The 22,172-nt window shown below is 48.7% G+C and overlaps 1 protein-coding gene and 1 long non-coding RNA gene across 8 annotated transcripts in view; one reads left to right on the top strand and one right to left on the bottom strand.

Moving 5' to 3' along the window:
• The window catches only part of PPARG (peroxisome proliferator activated receptor gamma), a 172,007-nt gene that overhangs the window by 117,024 nt on the left and 32,811 nt on the right, over positions 1–22,172 (top strand). For 2 of the 7 annotated variants that reach the window (XM_081526367.1, XM_081526368.1), the window contains exon 8: positions 6,938–7,392. The exons of 3 other annotated variants lie outside the window; for them this stretch is intronic. In XM_081526367.1, coding sequence (XP_081382493.1) covers positions 6,938–7,185 — 248 coding nt within the window. In that variant the 3' untranslated portion in view covers positions 7,186–7,392. Of the gene's footprint in view, positions 1–2,610; positions 5,135–6,937; positions 7,393–22,172 lie in introns of those variants that run through there. 2 more of the 7 variants (XM_081526366.1, XM_081526369.1) reach the window with 2 other exon arrangements.
• On the bottom strand, positions 9,557–20,173 carry LOC145520279 (uncharacterized). The gene is made up of 7 exons (XR_014064372.1): positions 20,046–20,173; positions 19,317–19,638; positions 18,450–18,710; positions 17,788–17,994; positions 15,813–15,966; positions 10,991–11,094; positions 9,557–9,854 (listed from the first exon to the last, which is right to left on the bottom strand). It is a non-coding gene; the product is annotated as an uncharacterized LOC145520279 (long non-coding RNA).

The raw sequence follows: 22,172 nt of genomic DNA, 5'->3' as shown, positions 1-22,172 counted from the left end.
ACAGAGAAGACCCAGAGCAGCAGAGAAATGAGAGGAGCAGAAAGGTAAGAAGAAAAGAGGCGTGTTGGACTGTACCATTACACAAAACAACTGGAAATAGCTAACTTTCCACGTGTCAGATGCTGCTCCAAGCACTTTTCATCTTGGGACTCACTTTGTCCTCTTGTCCACACTGTGCGCTGGATTACTGTCAGGTCTCCATCTTTTAAATGAGGAAACCAAGGTACAGAGAGGTTTAGGAACTTGCCCAGGGTTACCCAGCAAGTAAGCTTTGAGGTTGAGATTCCAGATGCTTCTGGAATCAGTGGTGTTTGCTCTTGGCTTCCCGTCACCTGGAAGTTTTTAGGAACGACAGTCACACCCCGGGCCAAGTCAGTCAGAGTCTCTAAAGAGGGGAGCCAGGTATTCGTTTGCGTGTTTTTAATTTCCCCATATAATTTCAGTGTAGAGGCAAAGTCAAGAATCACTGCCCTCAATCAAGCCCCAGTTCAAATTTAAATACAAAAAGAACACATGTGAAAATTCTTAGGTTTTTTTTTTTTTTCCTCTCTTAAAGATAGGATGGTAAGAGGGAGTTGCTACAGGCCATAGCAAAGTTTGCCAGAGACAGACCTGGATGAATGCAGAGGTTTGCCTAGTGGTCCCCATGATTCTGATGGTTAGATCAGGAAAGGACCACAAAAGCCCAAGAAGAAGTGAATGTGGGCACCGGGGCTTCTTTGTTTCATAATTGTTCTTAAACAGTCTTGCTTACACACATTCAACTATAAGAATGAGAACTTGACCCAAACTCCCAACGTGTGGCTGTATCAGGAACCCTTATCTCATGCTCCTGAATTTTTGCTCTACCAGTAACAGATCAGAAACCTCCCATTTCCCAGCTGCATAGATGCCACCCCACCCCTGCTTACACTCCAGACACTATCCCTATGGAAACTGCCTCTACCTGAACCAACACAGAGACCAGTACATGTTATAAAGCTCCTTTGCCTGACTCCTTCTCACCATGACCTTAAGGAAAGAAACACCACTGTTGTCTTAAAGATTAAGGCAAACCCAGAAAGATAAGATGATTTGTCCCCAGTCACATGGAGCCAAGTGGAGGACAGACGGGGTCAAGTCTCCAGTTTCCAAATCCACTGCTCTTTAAAAAAGAAAAAAAAAAAACTTTTTATTTTGTATTGGGGTATAGCCTATTAACAATGTTGTGATAGTTTCAGGTGTACAGCAAAGGAACTCAGCCATACCTGTACATGTATCCCTTCTCCCCCAAGCTCCCCTCCCATCCAGGCTGCCACCTGACATTGAGCAGAGCTCTGTGTGCTATATATACGGTAGGTACTTGTTGGTTATCCATTTTAAATACAGCATCCACTGCTCTTTTTTAACACACCTGTGTACTTAGGGAGCAGTGGAATAAAGGAAATTGGAGAGGAAGAGGAAGTGAAATGCCAAGTGTGAGCTCCCTAAGGAGCCGCACCTCCTTTCAGTTTCACCTGAGCTCAGTTCTTTCATTGACTTGGGATCAATTTACCACTCCCCAGCTATCAAGACTTCTTTTTCCTAAACGTACTGGATACACTCCTTTTCAGATTTGTCTCCATCAGAAAGCCAATAGGAAAGAACTGGGAGTGTCATAACAGCAGCCACTAGAAACAAAGCCATCCACCTTGGTTTCTCTGCACCTTCTTCAGGAGACACCGCCATGGCCACCTGGTTCCCTAACTAAGACATCTGAGAAAATGTGGGGTAGGGAGACGCCTGGCCCAGGTGGGCAGAGAATTTGAATCTGCTTCAGATAAGCTCTTAACAGAACCAGATCTGGATAAGATGGGAGCTTTGTAGATTTGCCCGCAATCAACAGTGCTCTGTAATCAATCCCAGCGCTGTGTGATGGGGACCGGAAAGCTTTCTTTCTCAACTCTTTGCAGCCTGGGGCGTAAGGAACCAGTAATTGACTCCAGCTTCCTTGAAGGTTGGGTCCTGGAGTCTGAGTCAGCATGCACTTTGCCTAAAGGGCTTTCTAGGCAATCTAGGGCTAGCGAAGGGGGATCCCTTGACCGTGATCCTCTTCCAGACCCCAACTCGAACCTTCAGCCAAGTGAAGGGAGAGGACCTCAGAAGGTTTCTAAGAATGATACTTTAGCAGGCCCTGAGCTGAGGGGAAGGGAGAGGGAAGAGAAAGGGATCCAGGACAGCTGGGTCTGTAGACAGATTTCTGTGGCACTTCTGTGGTGCCCAGCTTAGCTCAGTAGGGATTCAAGTGTGAGTAGAAGGAAAATGGAAGCAAAAAGACAGCAAAGGGAGCAGAGAAGGCCTTGGAGCCGACTGGGGAGTAGGGGGTGAGGGCAAGCCTGACACATCCCTTTTGCTCTTGACCCTAGGGAGTGCTGAAGACCAAAGAAAGCTTTTTTAGCATTTCAAATGAGCCAAGTGCTCTAAGTTTAATGTGTGAGCCTGTTAACGTGCTTTTCTACTTGGATTTTGAGTTTATTCCCCCAGTTTTGTTATGTGAATCTTGTAAAGGGAATTACAAATAAGAACAAAGCTTAGAATTTTGAACTAGGGTCTTAGAGATCCTCTCTCTAGTCTATTCCTTTTCGTTTACAGAGGAGAAAATCGTGGCACAGCGAACTTCATCAGCCTGCCCAGGGTCGCAGAGCTGGTTAGTGCGAGTTGCTAGAAGCAGAGTACACCCACTTTTCCCACCCTCGTGCACTCGGTCTTTGCCTTGACCGAGCCCCAGTAAGGGCGACAGTGGGACACATCAGTAAATGATCTAACTCACCACTAGAGAAAACATAAATCAGTGGCCACAAAATTTCAGCCAAACTTCATCCGTCACATCATAAAAAAAAAAAAAAAAAATTGCCAGGGAGAGGCTTGAAAATCCAAACCAGATCCTTCTCCCCTCCTAGAGGCAGCAGTTCCACTGCGCTGCGCAACAGCCAAGTGTTCCCAGCAAGCCCTGCCAGCTGCGTTTGAGGCTTTAGCTTGTTTGAACTGTCATGATAAATGAAACCAGTAGATTAACATCATCTCCTTTGCAGAAGTTTTGACCCCACGGATGCTGCTCTGGAGGAAGGGGAGAGGTGCTAAGGAGTCAGGGTGCCCGTGAGCAGAGGGTTCTGCATCGAGTATGGGGTCCCAGCCCATGGAGGAGCCACACCGACACTTCCACACAGAGTGTTGCCACTTGCTGGGCACAAGCGTGTGCTGTCCAGGCCTTCGAAATCTGGCACATCTGTTCAGGGGGAGGATTGGCAGCCATTGAACCAAAGGCACCGATCCAGGATCTGCTCTTCCTTGAAGTGTCAGGGGGTTTCGTTGTTGCATAGCAACTGTGAGAAAGGATGACTCCTCCAGGGGCGTGAGTCTCGAGGCCAGGACTGAATCATCTGTTTCACTCTCAGAATCAGAGATTCTTGCTGATGGCTCCAAAATTAAGTGCTGAAATTAAAAAAAAATAACTCCAGTCAATGGGATATGTTAGAGAAGTTAAGGGGAAAAAAACAAACTACAGGTAACTTTCTGTCTGTAATTTTAAAAAGCAAAAAAAAAAAATCACTTAAGAGCATGTCTAGAGTTCTGAAACTCCCACCTGAGACCATTCTCACATTGCTCTCCTGTGTCTCACCTCAATGGATAAAGGTTACTTGAGTTTATTAGATACAGGAAAACCCTGTTTCCGAGAGACTTCTTCCTTGTGTATTGATACTTACTTTAGGCTTGTTCACCAACCAGAAGAATTGTAGTTTTCAATCCAAGACTCTTAGCCAGAACAGCCTTCTCACTCATTAACTCAGTCAACTGAGTGCTTCCTGTGTTTCCACTGGAGCCTCAGAGATGATCAAGACATAGTCTCTGCCTTCTGATCATTCATGGCCAAGTAGGTGAGATAAACAAAAAAATCTGTACCTATAATACAACGTACTAAAAGTTAAAGAGTATGGTGTTTGGAATCAGATTCAAATTTCAGCTCTGCTGTTTACTAGCAAGTGGCAGTTCTTGGGCAAGATTTCTCTCCTTTCTCTAATTAAATCTCCGTTTTCCCCCCTTAAAGCATTGACCTCATGGAGTTATGTGGAGATTAAATGATGTGTTGTATACAAACCCCTTTGTACAATTTTCGGGAAATGATAGCCACTCAGTAAATGTAATCTCCTAGTATAGTAGCAATTGAGGGGTTTGTAGGCACTACATGGTCCAGAGAAAGGGGATTGGAAGAACAGGGGAGAGGAAGGGATGATCTCCAGGAAGGCTTCAGGACATAAGGACACAGGCAAGGTTTTGAAGAGTAAGTTTAAGTCAGTAGGATGATCGGAGGGAATGTGAGACTGCTCCCAGCAGGAGGAACAGAACTGCTTAAGCACAGAGTTATGACAGAACATAGGATACTTGAAGGACTCGGTATAGAAAGAGCTTACTCTGGCTGAAGCAAAGGAACAATGATAAATGGAGGCAAGATGATGAGGGACATTAAAAGGGAAGTAAAAACTCTCATACAGTGCTTTAGTTTACCGGGAAGGGGAGAAGGGTTAAAAAGAAAAAGAAGGTGAGTGGCCTTCAAGAGCTAAAATTTGAATCAATATAAAATATCAAGTGAGTATCTTAAATGCCATACATAGTCTCTGCACCCCTCTGCTGAGTCTCAGTGAGAGAATCTTATATTCTCACCACAATGCACCAAACTCAGAAATTAGAAAAAACAAACACTCAGCCTTTCCACTTGGAAATCTAAAAACATGTCTTTAAGGAAAGGGAGAGTCGCTCAGTCGTGTCCAACTCTTTGTGACCCCATGGACTATACAGTTCATGGGATTCTCCTGGCCAGAATCCTGGAGTGGGTAGCCATTCCCTCTTCCAGGGGATCTTCCCAACCCAGGGATCGAACCCAGGTCTTCCGCATTGCAGGCAGATTCTTTACCAGCTTAGCCACCAGGGAAGCCCATCTCTAAATAACTCTTAGATTAAAAGTGAAATCAAAATAGTAAAACAGACTATTTAGAAAAGAATTGTGAGAGGATGATTTACCAAAGCCTAGGCTTTCACTCAGAGGAAATTTTAGAGCTTTAAACTCATCTATCAGAAAACAATACTGAAACTAAATGAATTAACTATTCAACCCAAGAAATGAGAAAAAGTAGGAAAAAATAAACCTAAAGAAAGTTAAAAGAATGAACTAGCTAAATTGAAAACAAAAGGCAGTTTTCAAAAACAGAGTTGATCAGTAAAACCAAAAGTTGTGCTTTTTTAAAAAGCAGAAAAATAGATAAGTCTTTGGCAAATAAAAATTTTAAATGAGAAGATACACAAAAAGCATTCAATTAAAGGAGATATAAATAAAAGAGATTCAGATCCTAAGAGAACATTATGTACAACTTTATTCTGATGTAAATTACCAAAATTTTCCTTTATAAGTAGTAGAAAGCCTGAATAAAGTAAAAGCTATAGGAGGAAAGTTAAAGATAGTCACAGATTTACCACCAGCCTCAGATGGTTCTGCAAATGAATTCCAAGAAACCGTCAAGGAATAGATAATCACTACATAGAAATAGAAGGAAATATCTCAACTCAGTCTATAGACTGAGGCTAGTCTATAGGCTAGTTAACATTTATTACCAATAAGCAAGGGATGGCACACAGAAAAGAAGACTCTGGACCAATCTCACAAATTTCAAAGCCCTAAAATAAAATATTAGCAAATGGTTGTAAGAGTATAAGAAAAATCTATGAATGTAATCCACTACACTAGATTAACAGAAAAGCATATGCTCATCACTGTAGGTAGAAAAACTTAACATTTGATGAAATGCAACAAAATTCCTGATTAAAACACTTTAAAACTCTGGGGGAGCCAGGAGAAAAACCTACTTGCCATAATCTAGTAAACATCATACTTGTGATAAGCCATTAGAAGTATTTCCCTCAATGTTAGGAATAAAATAAGAATGCCTCCCAACACTACTATTATTTAATACCATTTTAGAGGTATTATCCAGTGCAGTATGGCAAGAAAAGAAATGAGAACTACAAACACTGGAGAAGAAGAGATAAATTTAAACTATGACTATTTGCAGATGTAACTGTCCAAAGTTTTCTAGAAATCCATGATAAAAACTATTTGAATCCACAAGAGTGAAATTGGAATAGATTCAATATAACAAAAGCAATCATTGTTTTCTAAACATCAGCAGGGATACATTAGAAAATGTGATGAAAAAGAAGTATAGAATTCAAGAAAGCAAAGAATACTAGAAAGTATTCAAGGATAAATCTAAAAAGATCTACATGAAGCAAAAACATTAAGAACTTAAAAGTAATTTAAACTCACCATTTAAAAGTTCAAATAAGGAAAATATAAAGAAGAAAGTGAAAATTACCTGCAACCTCTCTAGTCAGAAGAAGCCTATGTTAAAATTTGGTCTGTCCTTCCAAAGTGTAACAGTATTTGAAAATACTGTCTCTTTGAAAATGCATGTGGTATATTGAGCAAAAAGAAGACACAAGTTTGTTTTCAAAGTGTGTTTAAACTTGTGATAAGAAAGTAAGTAGAGGTGATAAAACATAGACTCATCAGGAAGAAACAGAAGTTGAAAATGAGATTTCTGAATGAGCAGAAACATGCCAGCAGAAAAGTCCCCAGTCTGGGGAGATGATTGCCTTGCCACCGTGTTCTGTCAACTGGTCACACAGCTTTAGTCTTGGCCAGGCAGAGAATGGCCCTGGAAAAGAACTCTGATAGTCTTGGCTTTCATTCCATTCTCCTTGTGTGCAGTTCTTGCCTGCTATCTGCTTACCTTCTCTCCAACATGCTATTTTAGAACCAAAGGAAAACCAACAAAATATGAGTCATTGGCTGAATATGCCTCAGATGTGGGACCAGAGAATTTTATAACTCAACCTCCTGTTCTGTCTTCCATTTCTGCTCTCCCAGACCGCCCAGGTTTGCTGAATGTGAAGCCCATTGAGGACATACAAGACAACTTGCTGCAAGCCTTGGAGCTGCAGCTCAAGCTGAACCACCCCGAGTCCTCCCAGCTCTTTGCCAAGCTGCTCCAGAAAATGACAGACCTCAGACAGATTGTGACAGAACACGTGCAGCTGTTGCAAGTAATAAAGAAAACAGAGACGGACATGAGTCTCCACCCGCTCCTACAGGAAATCTACAAGGACTTGTATTAGCAGAGAAGTCCGAGTTCACTGACGACATTTTCCTTCTCCCAGTTGCACTATTATTTTGAGGGAAAAATCTGACACCTAAAAAAATTACTGTGAAAAAGCATTTGAAAAAAGAAAAGGTTTTAGAATAATAGATCTATTTTATGCATATTGTTTATAAAGATACATTTACAACTTACTTTTAATATTAAAAATTACCACATCGTGAAATTACTGGTCGTATTTGAAGACTGAGTCTGTTGTGTTCCCCACCCCATTCTCCAGGATTTTTTTCCCTTTCATTTGCCTTCCCTTCCTTCCGTCCTTTTCCATCTTTATTTTTCATTTTCCTTTCTTTCTTAAATACGTGAAACAATGTGGATGGAATTGCTGATCAGTTTTCATTCTAAGTCAAATCATTTTTTACTCAATTTACAACTTCTCTGAACCTTCTGTCTGCTTTAAAAATTACCACTAAGAATGGAAGTCCAGGACCAAAAACCGTTCAGAGCATGTGTTTCTTAACCTGGATGTACTCATGTGAGGTGTATCCTTAGGCCTGCCAGGAATTCAGTCTTCTTCCTTAATCCCAACCAAGATTTTCACTCACCAGCAGCAACCCTCTAACGGGATATCAGGGCGTATGCAAATACCCCAGTGGCAAGTATTAACGGCTAGACGCTGTGGTAACACAGAAGTGTTATAAGACGTGGTACCTGCCAAAGAGAACTTACCACTGAATTGAGAAGAGCTGAATCCTTCTTAAAAGCAGATTAAACTACACAGTGTGTGCCAAATGAATGGTTCAGATGCCAAGTACTATAGGAGTTCAAAGTAATGAAGATTGGAAAAGTCATGAGTGACTATAAACTCATTCAAGTGGGCCTCAAAGATGTGTTGGACTCGGGAGTAGGTAGAGAGTGGAAGAGAAGACATTCTAGGAAAGCAAAATTATAGGAATAACAACAACAAAAGGAAGCAAAACCAAAACAAAACACGAATGAGGGAAAAGGGCCATGTTCTGTTTCCGAAGTATGTAGAGCAGTTTTGCTCCATTTTCCTGCTGGCTTCCTTGGGACCACCTTGCCCAGGGAGCTCTGACTTGTGACCTCAAAGGCTAACTATCTGTTTAGGTAATACATGCCTCCCCAGCAAAATAGATGACATGTTCCCTAAAAGCAGAGACCTTCTTGGCACAGGGAACAGACTAGTTGATTGAAGCCACCAAGTTCGTTAACGTTGCTTAGCCATGAACACACATGATGACTTTGTAGAACGCTTTATCAGCAGTCTATGCTGAAGTCTCTCTTCTCCAAGATAATTGTTTCTGCTGACCTGAATCATCCCCTAGCCGCTTCTCCCTTAATTTATGCTTCCTCCTGGTGTTGATAGTGAGGAGAACATAACTTTACACTTGAAGCTTTCAGTTCAAATCTTTTCATCCTTTACCCCAAAATAAACAGATCTCCAAAGAGTTAGGTTAGGGACGTGAGTCCTGACCCCAGTCCTAAACATGCAAGGTCCCTAACCCTTTAGGAGAGACAGCTTCAGAGCTCAAACCTTTAGAACCAAAGACACGACCACATCATCCAGGGACCCTGGACTAAGCTCATTGTGTAAGTGACATCAGAACCTGGGAAAGTGACAAATTCAATCCATCATAGGGGGTTATTTTTTTCCTTCTTTGATGCCAAGCAGCCAGTGGCTTCCCTACTGTTCCTTGTGGAGAAAAAGAGAGTATGTGGGCAGTAGACAAGGTGAGGATTCCACCTCCGAGGAGATCCCTTGTTTACAGGAGGGCTTGAACAAAGAGCCTTTCAGCGCTGCCACTGCTGGTCCAAAACCCTCTCCGCGTCCTCGGGGCCAATGTAGGGAGGAAGGGAGCCACTCTCAGCTCTTTGGCACTGATGGTTAGCATTAAACAGCTTTTAAATCCTGGCAGCTTTCAAATTCCCATCTCTCTGACTTTTTCCCTGTGGTTTGGACCATCATTTGCTAAATATTTTACGGCACGTCATCGGCAGGCTCCAGAGCTCCCGCTCCGCTCTCTGGACTCCTTTTTCCCCCAGGATGATTCACAAGTTCATCATCAACAAATGTATCATCAGTTATTCATAGCACTTTCTCCGGACACGAACACACTTAGGGATTTGTGTTAACAAAAATAGGAAGAAAAGTTAACTGTGGTCAAGAGCCAAAAGAGCAAGAAAGGAAAAGCATTCGAGGCTCCCACCAGGGCCCTGCCCCAGCACCTGGCTCCTCTCCCATCCTCCCGTCTCCCCCCCTCCCCACCCACCGCCATCTGTGCCGTGGAGCGCAGGAGCGGTAGGGCACCCAGGGCAGAAACCGTGGCTGCACACACCCTGCTTCTCTAGACAACGACCAGAAACAGGAGTGATCCAAGAGCTGCTTTTTTTTAAGGCGTGGGTGAGGAGCAAGAGGACTGGGGTCTTCAGTAAGAACTCAAGCTGGGAAGCATGTGCCACCCTGCAGATGCTCCGTTGTCAACTTGGGGGCAGAAACGGGGTGCTCGGCTCCGCTGAGCACAGCCGGGCTGGAGGAGCAGACTGCTGCATAGGTTTTCTGAGTTGCTCCTGGATTCCAATGCGTTTTCCGTGGCTCCCTCAAGGCTACCAGGCGAATCCTTCTTGTGAGCAGGCCCGAACTTGCTGGATATGCCCTGCGGTGTGGTGCTGATAAAAGCAGGGCAGGGTGACAGGGGTTGGGAATTGCACCCTCCCCAACCCCCCATCCCCGGGTACATATTCCTTCGGAAAGAGTCAGGTTACAGAAGTGAGCCCCTAGAAATGTAGGATCCCTGAGCCTTGAGGAGAGACCGCTTCTGAGCTCAGCCCTCTAGAACCACAGATAGTATCACATCCACCACGTGGGCACCTGGGGTGGGGGTGGAGCCACCTTAAGAAAGGGAACTTCAGCTCTGAGTCCTGAGAGAAGGAACCAGAGTTCCTTTTCGCCGCCTGCCCGTTGCTTTCTCCTTCCTCTTCCAGCAAACTTGCTGGAACAGTTGGGGCTTACAAGACAAAGGGCCTGAGATGCCTGTCTCACTAGGTGGGCCAGCCCCGCTCTTCCCTCACCCCATCCTGGTCCTTGGCCCCCAGCCCCTGGTTGCCTCCATTCTCATGATTCTCACTCTTAGTCTCTATACATCCCTGGCCTTCACTCTTTGCTTGTACATGGTGGGTCCCCCCGTCCACGTGGAGGTGCCTATGACGGGGCCCCGCCCTGGAGGGGACCACAGTATGGCACTGAGGTCAGATGCATCATCGCAACTCAGCCCAAGCGATGAACTGCCTAGAGGTGGGAGACGGGGTCCACAGGGACCCTCCGAGGAGCACGGAAGTGTGACCATACGCAATGTGTTCAGAAAACGAGACATCAGGGACCCCCACCCTAGCATTGGGCGTGAGATGAGAGTGGCCGAGTCGATGTCAGACTGGGACAGCCTCATGCCCCGTGCTGAGGACTACATCTGTAGGCAGTAGGGATCTGGGGGATGTTGTCAGGCAGTAGAGGGATGTGACCAAATTTGCATTTGGGGAAAAATCTCTCTAGAAGTCAGATCCCATCTACGTGCTCCCAGTGGTGGTCCAGCCCTGAACAGCTACCTGAAGGGTCAGGAAGCTCTCTCTCCCTTCCAGATCCGCCCCCCACCCCCAGGGATTTTCCACCTCATAGACTCAGCTCTGCCCCTGGGGTCACACATAGCTGGAGGTCCTGACTCACCACATTCCCTGGGGTCCGGTTACAACCATTCGGCCCAAGGACCCTGCCACCCTCCCTGTCACTGTTCTCAGGAGCCCGACCTCACCTCCGCCTCACCACAAGTTTCCTGCACCTTGATGAGGGTCGTTTCTACCCCACGAGCACATCCTACACCCATATCCACATGGGCTCTGCGTTTGTCCTGGAATTCTGGAAAATTATAGAGATGAAGGAACCAACCAACTCAGTTGACAGATGAAAACTCTAAGGGTCAAAGAAATTAAGAAACATGCCCAGGGTCCTAGGAGGCTAGGATTAATTTACTCAAAGGAGTTGAATTACATAGTTTAACCACAGAAGCTCAAAAGGACAAACATGAAGCTAGTGTGAGTATCTGCACTGGTGAGCAAAGGGCAGGGAGGCAACCAAGTCCTGCGAGGGCTTGCTGTGCCGATCGAGAGATTATCGTTTAAGTACTGTATAAGTATTGTGTAAGTCACTTAGGACTGTGTCTGGCACATGGAAAGCGCAGCTCTTAGGGGAGACGATACCCTCATTTTTTTTTTTTATGTTTTGTGTTTTGGCTGCGCCTTGCAGCATGCAGGGTGGTTCTCCAGCAGAGATTGAATCCAGGCCCCTGCAGCAAAAGCTCCAAATCCTAACCACTAGGCCACTCTCCCTTGTGTGGACTTTAGTGTCAGGCTGACTTGGATTAAAACTCTAACTCCACTGCTTACTGGCTCTATAACCACACGGCTTTTGGCCAATCTCAACCTCTTTAGGCCTTAATTACCTCATATGTAAAATGGGATCATAATACCTATCTTACAGGGTTATCGTGAGGATTAAACGTAATAGTGGTTGTAAGACAGTTCACATGGTTTCTTGGCACATCTTAACCAGTCGATCTGCATTGGCTACCAGTAACACTATTGCCCTTGTTATTATTAAAGTGCCCTTCATTTGAGAAAGTATCCTGGGTCCACAGGACAGGCTCTTCCTGTTCAAGTATCCAAGCCCTACCTGGATGTCCTAAAGCCAGGTAAAGAGATCGGATTTCTGCATTTGACAATACCATAAAAATGGGTTCTCTCAGAAGCATCCTCCCTCCAATCCATAAGTACTAGGAGAAAATAATTATTTGAAACACAACCACTATGTTTGGATTTAGAACAAATGCCAGGATGAGGCTTAGGAAAACATTTTCTGCAGAAGTAGTGGGACTTTTCTCTTGTGACTTACGCTCCTAATTTTAGACTAATATTACATAGTTTGCATTTCCAGAGGGGTTATAAAGTATAAGAAAATTGCTAATTTAGGTCTGTAGGGAGTGGGCCAGGATATTTCCATCCCCTCTGGGGTTTTGTAAATATGTTCCAGGCCAAAAGTTCCCAGGAAGAGGGTCCTTCCTGGGATCTGTGTAGTGCCGTGGATTGGGCTTAAGGAGGATCTGAGTGACTTTCTGCTGAAGCTGGAAAACTGTGATCCTCTGGCTCAGTTCAGTTCAGCCGCTCAGTCATGTCCGACTGTGCGACCCCATGGACTACAACACACCAGGCTTCCCTGTCCATCACCAGCTCCCGGAGCTCAGACGCATGTCCATCAAGTCGGTGATCCTCTGGCTACTTGTACACAACTTGGAGGCCAGGAAGAGCGTCTAGAGTCTCCACCGTCAGTTTGAGGCTCAGCTCTCCCACATTCTAGGTGTGTAGCCTTGGGCAAGTGACTTTCCTCTCTGGGGACATAGTACCTGACCTCTAGAAGCCCCTCAGAAAATTACATCTAATTCATTCATCATGAATAAAGGAATGAGTGGGTCTCAGTTGCCCCATCTGTAAAATGGGAATGATAGTACCTAGGTGCATGCCTTATAGAGTATCACAGGAAGGAAGCGGGGCAAGCACCGTTATTCACAGATAAGAAAGCAAGGTGAAGGAGTTAGCCCAAGGCTACAGAAAAGATAGGGAGGTTCAGAGCTGAGGCTAGCCCTTCAGCTTTCTGAGGCCCACCCCATCTAGGCTTCATTTATAGGACAGCATTTTCTTGGGCTCCAAAATCACTGCGTACGGTGACTGCAGCCACGAAATTAAAAGTCACTTGCTCCTTAGAAGAAAAGCTGTGACAAACCTAGACAGCATATTAAAAAACTGAAACATCACTCTGCTGACAGAGGTCCACAGAGTCAAAACTGTGGTTTTTCCAGTGGTCATGTACAGATGTGAGAGTTGGACTTAAAGAAGACTGAGTGCTAAAGAATTGATACTTTTGAATTGTGATGTTGGAGAAGACTCTTAGAGAGTCCCTTGGACAGCAGGGAGATCAAACCAATTGTTCCTAAAGGAAATCAACTCTGAATATTTATTGGAAGAACTGATGCTGAAGCTGAAGCTCCAATACTTAGGCCACCTGATGCAAAGAACTGACTCATTGGGAAAGATCCTGATGCTGGGAAAGATTGAAGGCAAAAGGAGAAGGAGGAGACAGAGGGTGAAATGGTTAGATAGCATCACCAATTCAACAGACATGAATTTGAGCAAACTCCAGGAGATAGTGACGGACAGGGAAGCCTGGAGTGCTGCAGTCCATGGGGTCACAAACAGACACGACGTAGCAGCTGAACAACAAAGCTGTCTTTAGGAAAACCAAAGGCCGTATCGCCTGGTTGACAGAGCACAAGCTTAACAGCATCAAAGACTAAACGTTTGAATGTCGGCTCTGCCATTTACAAGCTGTGCAACCTCAGGTAGGTTGCTTCCTGTTTCTGGGCCTCAGCATCAACATCTAACTTGTGAAGATCCCAATCCCTATAGGTTGTTGTGAGGATTAGATGTGGTCACGTATGGGGGACACACCTAGAGTTCCTGAGCGATTCGAATCTTTTTTTAATTTTATTTATTTTTGGCTGCGCTGGGTCTTTGTTGCTGTGCTCGGGCTTTGTCTAGTGGTGGGTGTGGGCTACTCTCGTTGTGGTGCCCTGGCCTCTCATTGCAGAAGCTTCTCTTGCTATGGAGCATGGGCTCTAGGGCACGCAGGCTTCAGTAGTTGAGGCACACGGGCTTGGTTGTTGCTCCAAGGCATGTCGGATCTTCCTGGACAAGGGATTGAACCCTTGTCCCCTGCATTGGCCAGCACATTCTTAACCACAGGACCACCAGGGAAGCCCCCCACCACCGCTTTTTTTTTTTAAATTTTGGCCTCCCCCACAGCCTGGGGGATCTTAGTTCTCTGATCAGGTATCAAACCCGTGCCCCACTGGACCACCAGAGAAATCTCCACCCACCCCCCCACCTTTTTTTTTTTAGTTTTGAAAGTTAAGATTTGTTTTGAAAGGTACCATACTAATGCTGGGAAAGATTGAAGGCCAGAGGAGAAGGGGATGACAGAGGATGAGATGGTTGGGTGGCATCACCGACTCAATGGACATGAGTTTGAGTAAGCTCTGGGAGTTGGTGATGGACAGGGAGGCCTGGTGTGCTGCAGTCCATGGGGTCGCAGAGAGTCGAACACGACTGAGCGACTGAACTGATGCAAGTGTGGGCGCTTGAAGCTTACACTGTATTAACTCCTAAGCAGTTAGAATCTTCTAAAGATAAGAACTTCCAGCCTCACAGAGCTTACTGCATTCTCATCCCCGCTGGGGCCCGCTGGTGACCAGATGGTTTCTTCTCAACCAGCAGGGGAACCCTGCCTGCAGCCTGTTAGGGTTCTGACAGTGATCGGCCCAGGCCCTTGGGAAGGCTCTTTCCCTGAGCCTCAGTTTCCCCGTCTGCACAGTCAGAGGCTCGCTCTGTCCCCGTTTCGGCCTCTGCGGCCCCAGGACTTGAGGGAGGAGGGGCGGCGGCCCGGCCAGTCGGCCGGCCGACCATCGGAGCCCGCGTTCCCTGCGGCCCGGGCGGCAGCCAGCGCTCCTCGGGGCTGGGGCCGCTCACGCGGAGGGGGCGCTGAAGAGGGCCGAGGGCCGGGCCGCGGAGGCGCCGGTTCCCACCCGGCGCTGCGGGGAGTGGGGCGTTGTGCTGAGTCAGCGGCTGGCCGCCCCGCGCGCGCTGGGGCTCCCTGGCCGCTCCGCGTGCCAGCTGAGCCCCGGCCAGGAGCCCCGGGGAGCCCCGCTGCGATCGCCGCCGCTGTTGCGGGAACCGGGCCCCGAAAAAGCCCTGGCTTCCCGGCCAGGCCTCCCAGGGCTTCGGGCACCACCGCTGTTGGTGACCGAGCGGCCGCCAGGCCTGCCTCTGCCCTCCCCGCAGGGTCCCCTAATGATGCTCATTACTGCTCTCCAACGCCCATACAGGCTTTCCTTATAAACCGCTGTGCAGACATTCACCCCTTCCAAAAATCCAGCGAAGTAGTTGGTGAGCTGGGGCCCCACAGCAGAGACACAGGCTTCACTCAAAAGGCACCATTGTGTGTGCGTGTGTGAGTCGCTCAGTCGTGTCCGACTCTTTGGGACCCCATGGGCTGTAGCCTGCCAGCCTCCTCTGCCCATGGGATTCTCCAGGCAAGAATACCAGAGTGGGGTGCCCTTCCCTTCTCCTGGGATGTTCCTGACCCGGGGATCGAACCCCGGTCTCCTTCATCTCAGGCAGATGCTTTATCATCTGAGCTATAGGGAAGTCCCTAAAGGCACAGTTGGGGACAATTTATTATAATTTGGGACTGCTTACAAAGTTGGGGGAGTCAAGGAAACCAGTGAAGGCTGGTGAGACACCCCAGGGCTAGCCAGGGCAGACACCCTGAGGTGGGGGGACAGGGGTCGTTACTAGCTGCCCAAGAGAGGCGGCTGCAGGGGGGCTCCCTGCAGGAGGGGAGGGCCAGGGAGCTGAGCGATCCCATCCCTGTGTCCCCCAGGTGGCGAGAGCAGCTGCAGGCAGGTAACCGCCCCCCCCATTCTCCTCCCATCCTCCCACCTCAGTCTCCCACGGGCCACATCCTACCGGAAGTCAGTGAACAAAAGAGCCAGTAGATAGAACGCTGGATCCCTCGATTCGGCCTCTGCACCGCAGCCAGGGTGGAGAAGGGTGGGGGTGACTCCGCAGGGCAGGCGGAATCCAGCACTGACTGGTAGGAGGTGTTGATAAACCCACGATACTTGAGAAGCAAGCAGAGACCCTTAGATCTGAAGTCACAGAACACTTAACTATCCACTCTAGGATTCAGACTCTGGTGTGTCCAGCTAGGCGCTAGTTCTTTCCCTTATTCAGCCAGCCGTAGGGGCAGACCGAGGGGACCAGGGCAAGAAGACAGGAGGGCTGATGCATTCAGCATCTCCTCACCAGGGGGACCAGCCTCATCTCATGGGGTGCTTCTCACCGGTTTCCATCACGTCCCCTGGTGACCTGAGGAGGGTAGCCTCAAGCAGCCCATGCATGTTTTATCCTTAAACTTAATGTAAGCTTTATAGTTTGCTCCACCAAATATATATATGTCACGTGCTGTGCTTAGTCGCTCAGTCGTGACCGAATCTTTGTGACCCCGTGGACTGCAGCCCGCCAGGTTCCTCCATCCATGGGGATTCTCTGGGCAAGAATAATGGAGTGGGCTGCCATGCCCTCCTCCAGGGGATCTTCCCAAGCCAGGGATCGAACTCAGGTCTCCTGCATTGCAGGTGGATTCTTTACCGACTGAGCCACCATAAAATATATATATAATTTAGTTTTAACTGGAGGATTATTGCTTTACAATGGTGTGTTGGTTTCTCCCATACAACAAGGTGAATCAGTCATAAGTATACATGTGTCCCCTCCCTCTTGAACTTCCCTCCCACCCCCACCCCATCTCACACATCTAGGTTGTCACAGAGCACCCAGCTGACCTCTCTGTATTATACAGCAACTCCCATAAGCTGTCTGTTTTACACATGGTAATATGTATGTTTCAGTGCTACTCTCTCAATCCTACCCTCTCCTTCCGCTGCTCTGTCCAAAAGTCCGTTCTCTACGTCTGCATCTCGATTCCTGCCCTGCAAATGGGCTCATCGGTACCATTTTTCTAGATTCCATATATACATATATATATGTTAATATGCAATATTTATGGGGCTTCCCTGATAGCTCAGTTGGTAAAGAATCCACCTGCAGTGATCGACTTGGGTTCGATCCCTGGGTTGGGAAGATCCCCTGGAGAAGGGAGAGGCTACCCACTCCAGTATTCTGGCCTGGAGAATTCCATGGACTGTATAGTCCATGGGGTCGCAAAGAGTCGGACACAACTGAGCGTCTTTCACTTACACAGCGTTTGTTTTTCTCTTTCTGACTTACGTCACTCTGTATAACAGGCTCTAGGTTCATCTACCTCACTAAATTGTTTAAAATCACTTAAAAGTTACTTAATTTATTTCTACCTACCCCAGAAGTTCAAGGGAAAAAAGTACCCTCGAGGGACTGGTGCTACACTTTTTCTCTGGCTTCAGGTGCCCTTAAAATAAGGCTATGTACCACAGAGAAGTCCTTTAGGGAAAGAGGTTCTTTGCCCAATGTCACACAGCTAATAATCATACTCGGAGTCCCATGACCTTGCTCCCTGCGTAGCTGACACAAGGGAAATCTGGCCAAATGAAGCCCAGGAGAGAGTCTCAAAAGGGGGGAAGGTCACCAGTAGTCCACCCAAGAGGGCAGAGAGGGAAAAGATTTGAGCTCAGCGTCGGCACACGTCCACTGGATTCTCTGCCCCCGGCTCTGGGGACACTCAGAAAAGCCTGAGGAGGCTCGTGTTCTCAAGGAGGAGACGGGCATAGAATCGAGCCGTGCAGGTCCCACTTGGCCTGTGGCCATAAGCAGAAGGGCTAGGAGGCAGGCAGATGGGTGTCAGAGCCCCTGCCCTGCCTTCTCTTGGCTCTGTGACCTTGGGCAAGTCGTATAACCTTTGTAGGTCTTGGGTTCCTCTTTTATAACTGGACAAGCTCTCACCTACCTTATAAAGCTCATGGGAGGAAGCGTGTGATGACACGAGGCAGCATTTGCACTGACAGCACGTGGACTAGGCTGGAGGGCCCCGCCGCCACGGCTGGTCGGAACAGCCACTCTCCCGGCCAAAAGTTGCACTTCTGATCCGACATCAGAAGAGGTTGTCCTAAAGCTCCTGGATGATCTGAGCTCTGTGGTTTCTGTTGCCATGGAACTGCAAGAGAGGCTAAACTCTGCACAGGGTTGGGGTACAGAAGGCTTCACAGAGGAGGTGCCTCTTGAGATAGACTGAGAGGATTTGTGAGGGTTGTCCTGGCAGGCTTCCCTGGTAGCTCAGATGGTAAAGCATCTGCCTACAATGCAGGAGACCCAGTTTTGATCCCTGGGTCAGGAAGATCCCTCGGAGAAGCAAATGGCAACCTACTCTGGTATTCATGCCTGGAGAATCCAATGGACCGAGGAGACTGGTGTGCTACAGTCTATGGGGTCACAAAGAGTTGGACACGACTGAGTGACTTCCCTTTTCTTTCACTGGCAGGCAGGGGAGGGTTGTCCAGTGCAAAGACAGACACATGGCATGTTGGGAAGGGTGAGTGTTTTGGTGTGGCTGGAACAGAAGTGGGGAAGGAGAAATGGCTGGAATCTAATTACATCGGGGCCTGTGCTTACAGATGAAGAGGTTTGGACTCCACCCCAGGGGCAACACAGAGCCGTGGAGATCTCAAGCAGAGAGCTGGCTGATGATATATTCACTCCAGCGACCCCTCTGTCAGCCAGCGAGGAGATGGGGCGTGATGGGAAGGTGGGGACACCTCCAGAGGCTGTGACACTCATGCGACAAGAGGGAATGGTGGCCTGAAGCAGGGCTGGGGATTAGCCACAAGGACAGAAGGAGAGTTCATATCCGGGAAGCAGTCCAGGCTCGACTTCCTGGGGGGGCAATAGAGGGTGGTTCTCAAGGTTTGACTTGGGGGACACAGTTCAGGGAAGGGATGCTCTTTATTGAGATGAGGGCTTGTCTTAGGTAAGGAACGCAAGTCCTGTTTTCAAAACACTGCAGGTGGGAACCTGCCTGTCATCGGGCGGGGAGGGCTCATTAGCCGTCAGATAGATGGGTGGGTGTCTGCTGAGTGTGGGGAGGTGGGCTGGGAAAGCCACACAGGTGCGATGGAGGAGAGTGAGGGCAGTCTCAGGACAGTGACAGGAAAGGAGGCCAACCAATAGTCCAAGTCTGTTTGACTCCCTAAGCCCTGTTTTCCCTTCAAGGTCAACAGGAGGTTTGACTTTCTCTATTTTCTCTTTATCTGTTGGTTCGGTAATATTTATTGAGTCCCTTCTATGTGGGCTTTCCTGATGGCTTAGTCACTGAAGTGTCTGAGGGAGACCCGGGTTCAATCCCTGGGTTGGGAAGATCTCCTGGAGAAGGAAACGGCAACCCACTCCAGTATCCTTGCCTGGAGAATCCCATGGACAGAGGAGCCGGGCGGGCTACAGTCCACGGGGTCGGGAAGGGTCGGACAGGACTGAGTGACTCACGCTTTCACTTTCTATGTGCTGTGGGCTGTTTGAGAGATAGGATTTCATTCAGTGGCCAGTTCTTCAGAGTTTCCAGCAGGCACAGCCACAGGTCATCCCATTTCTCCTAACAGTGACGGTCAGATGAACAGTATTCTTTGCGTTTCCTTCTCCCCACCAGGAACAGGGGTAGAGGCTGCAAGCACACATGGACCCTACGGGTGTCCCGCAGGGCGTCTGCACAGACACACCAGTTAATAGGTGCGCATCTCTGGCTCCTTCGGCGAGCTCAGTTCTTTCCCACGACTCCACAGAAACCTCCCCTGAGCTCCTAGGTCTCCTTCTAGAGAGAGTTTTATTATCAGGGAGCAGTGGCCCAGACAGATGGCGGGGCCCAGGGCCAGAGTCCTTTTGCTGTCAGATTCTTCTGCCTGGGGTTCCCAGCCCAGGATATGCCCCCTCCAGCCTCACCCCAGCCTGTGTCCCTGGACCTCAGCTGGAGCCCCAAACTAGAGTTTCTGTGGTTGAAATTCAGCCCCTGATTTGATTTCCTGGGTACTCTTCCCACCCCACTTTTTCCAGGCCTGAAACCTGGAGGGGCCTCAGTTTTCACATCAATAAAATGGAGGTGATTGCCCGTTTATACGATGGCGCGAAGCTGTTTGGAGGCTCCAGTGAGGTAATGGGAGGAAGAAGTGCTTTACAGACACTGTAAACTGGAAATCTTGGGGCCCACCGAGCTACTGTTACTCTTTTTAGAGCCGTGTCCCCAGGTGCCTCCCTGAGCTGGGCCCCAGGCTCTCGAGACTCCAGCCAGACGCTTGGTTCTCAGGTGAGGAAGATAAAGCCCAGGAGCTACGGTTCCACCCCAGGGAATCAGCTTTGGTCCCTGGAGCCATAGGAGCCCAGCCTCTGCCCAGGTTTATGAGCTCAGAGGAGGTTTACATTATGACTAATGTCCCATCTCACTCCCCAGGTCACCCCTACCTGCTGGGCAGGAAGTCCAAGGGACTCAGCCCCCCTTAATCACCACCACCTCCCCGTGACCCGCCTCAATCACGTCTCTTTACAGTCGGGCAGAGCCGGCTGGGCCTCCTCAAACTTCCATATCTGCGCCGGGAGATCACTGATACGCCTGATGGCGTTTGCTCGCCTCCACGCCCTGGGTCCAGCATTCCGGGAGTCACGCAACCCCACAGGCTGGGGCGGAAGCCACTCCCACAGCGGCGAGGCCCCGGAACCTCCCCAGCCTGAGAAGTCCATGAACCAGGCCTTTCTTCACCGCCAGCTGGCCGGCCAGTCCTTCTGCCCAGCACCCCACCTGACACACACACGCATACCCACCTACCTTCTCTCTCCGCTCCAGGGATCTCCAGACCCCAAATTTCTCCTGCTGGAGAGGGAGGAAGTTGCTAACCTGATGACCACTCCTGCCATCCGTCCATCATTCACTCACCCACTCATTCGTTCACTCAGGGCTCAGAGAGCATCTGCTCTGAGCTTGGCCCTGTGGCTGGCAGCAGAGATGAATGACCAGTCGCTGCCCGCAGGGAGAGCATAGTCAGGATGGGAAGGGGGCCAGGAGTACCATCTGGAGGGCTGCTGCAGCAGAGAAGCCTGCGAGCCCCATCCCACCCCTCCTTCATCCTCACCTCCCTCATCCTCACCTCTTGCCTGCACCCAGCCACCAGCTTCATCTGATGAGCTTTACTGGGATCTTCATGCTCCTGGGAGCAGCCCAGGACAAACAGCGGTTGTTGTTCAGTCACTCAGTCGTGTCCAACTCTTTGCAGCCCCATGAACTATAGTATGTCAGGCTTCCCTGTCCTTCACCATCTCCCAGAGTTTGCTCAGACTCATGTCCATTGAGTCAGTGATGCCATCCAACCATCTCATCCTCCATCGTCCCCTTCTCCTCCTGCCCTCAATCTTTCCCAGCATCAGGATTTTTTCCAATGAGTCGGCTCTTCGCATCAGGTGGCCAAAGTATTGGAGCTTCAGCTTCAGCATCAGTCCTTCCAATGAATATTCAAGGTTGATTTCCTTTAGGATGGACTGGGCGATGGGCGTCAGGGGCAAATACCCAGCTCCCTCACCCCTCCAGTAGGACACAGTCTATACTGACTCCCAGAGTTCCCCCAGTGGGATTAAGATCCCATCCTCCACCATGGCAAACAGCTTGAAAACCCAGATTTGGGGGGGCTGACTTCTATTTATGTCCCACCTCCTCCCCAGCTGAGCTGTTCTCTTCCCCTCCTGATAACCCACGTCCACCCTGAGCCCTGCCAGGGTCTCCCTGTTTGCTGAGGAGCCCAGACTAAGACACCCAGGTAGCAGTAACAGTGGCCAGAGTGGAGACACTCACGCATCTCTCCAGACAGTCCGTGAGAACACCCCGAGCACCTGCTGAATACCAGACTCTGGGTGCTCGGGACACTGGGGCGGTCCAGCCCTGCACCCAGACTCCAAGAGACACGCTGTCGCATGAGGAAGGCAGACTAGTCAAGCCACAGTTACCAGTCAGAGTGACGCGGGCAGTGATGGAGTGTGGTCCAGGCTGCTGTGGGAACACGGAGGAGAGCCCCTAACTCAGCCTGGGTGTGGGAGAGGCAGACTCTTTTAAGCTGGGTCTTAAAAGTGCAGTAGGAGAAAGCATGAAAGGGTGCTCCCGCTCAGGAAAGGTATGGGTGAAGGCAGAGTCAAGCATGGGCTGGCCCCAGAAACGCTGAGGAGTCCACTGGGGTTGGGACTCAGCTCATAAGATAGAGCAGAGGGAAATGAAACCGAATTCAGCTCCTAGTGTGTGTAAGTGTGTTAGTCGCTGAGTCATGTCCAACCCTTTGCGACCCCAGGGACTGGGGGCCGCCAGGCTCTTCT

Source organism: Giraffa tippelskirchi, chromosome 9 (genome assembly GCF_054371585.1).
Source record: "Giraffa tippelskirchi isolate mGirTip1 chromosome 9, T2T-mGirTip1v1.2.pri, whole genome shotgun sequence".
Classification (NCBI taxonomy): Eukaryota; Metazoa; Chordata; class Mammalia; order Artiodactyla; family Giraffidae; genus Giraffa; species Giraffa tippelskirchi.
Note: the sequence above shows the minus strand (reverse complement) of the source record. Positions and strands in the feature narration are given on the sequence as shown.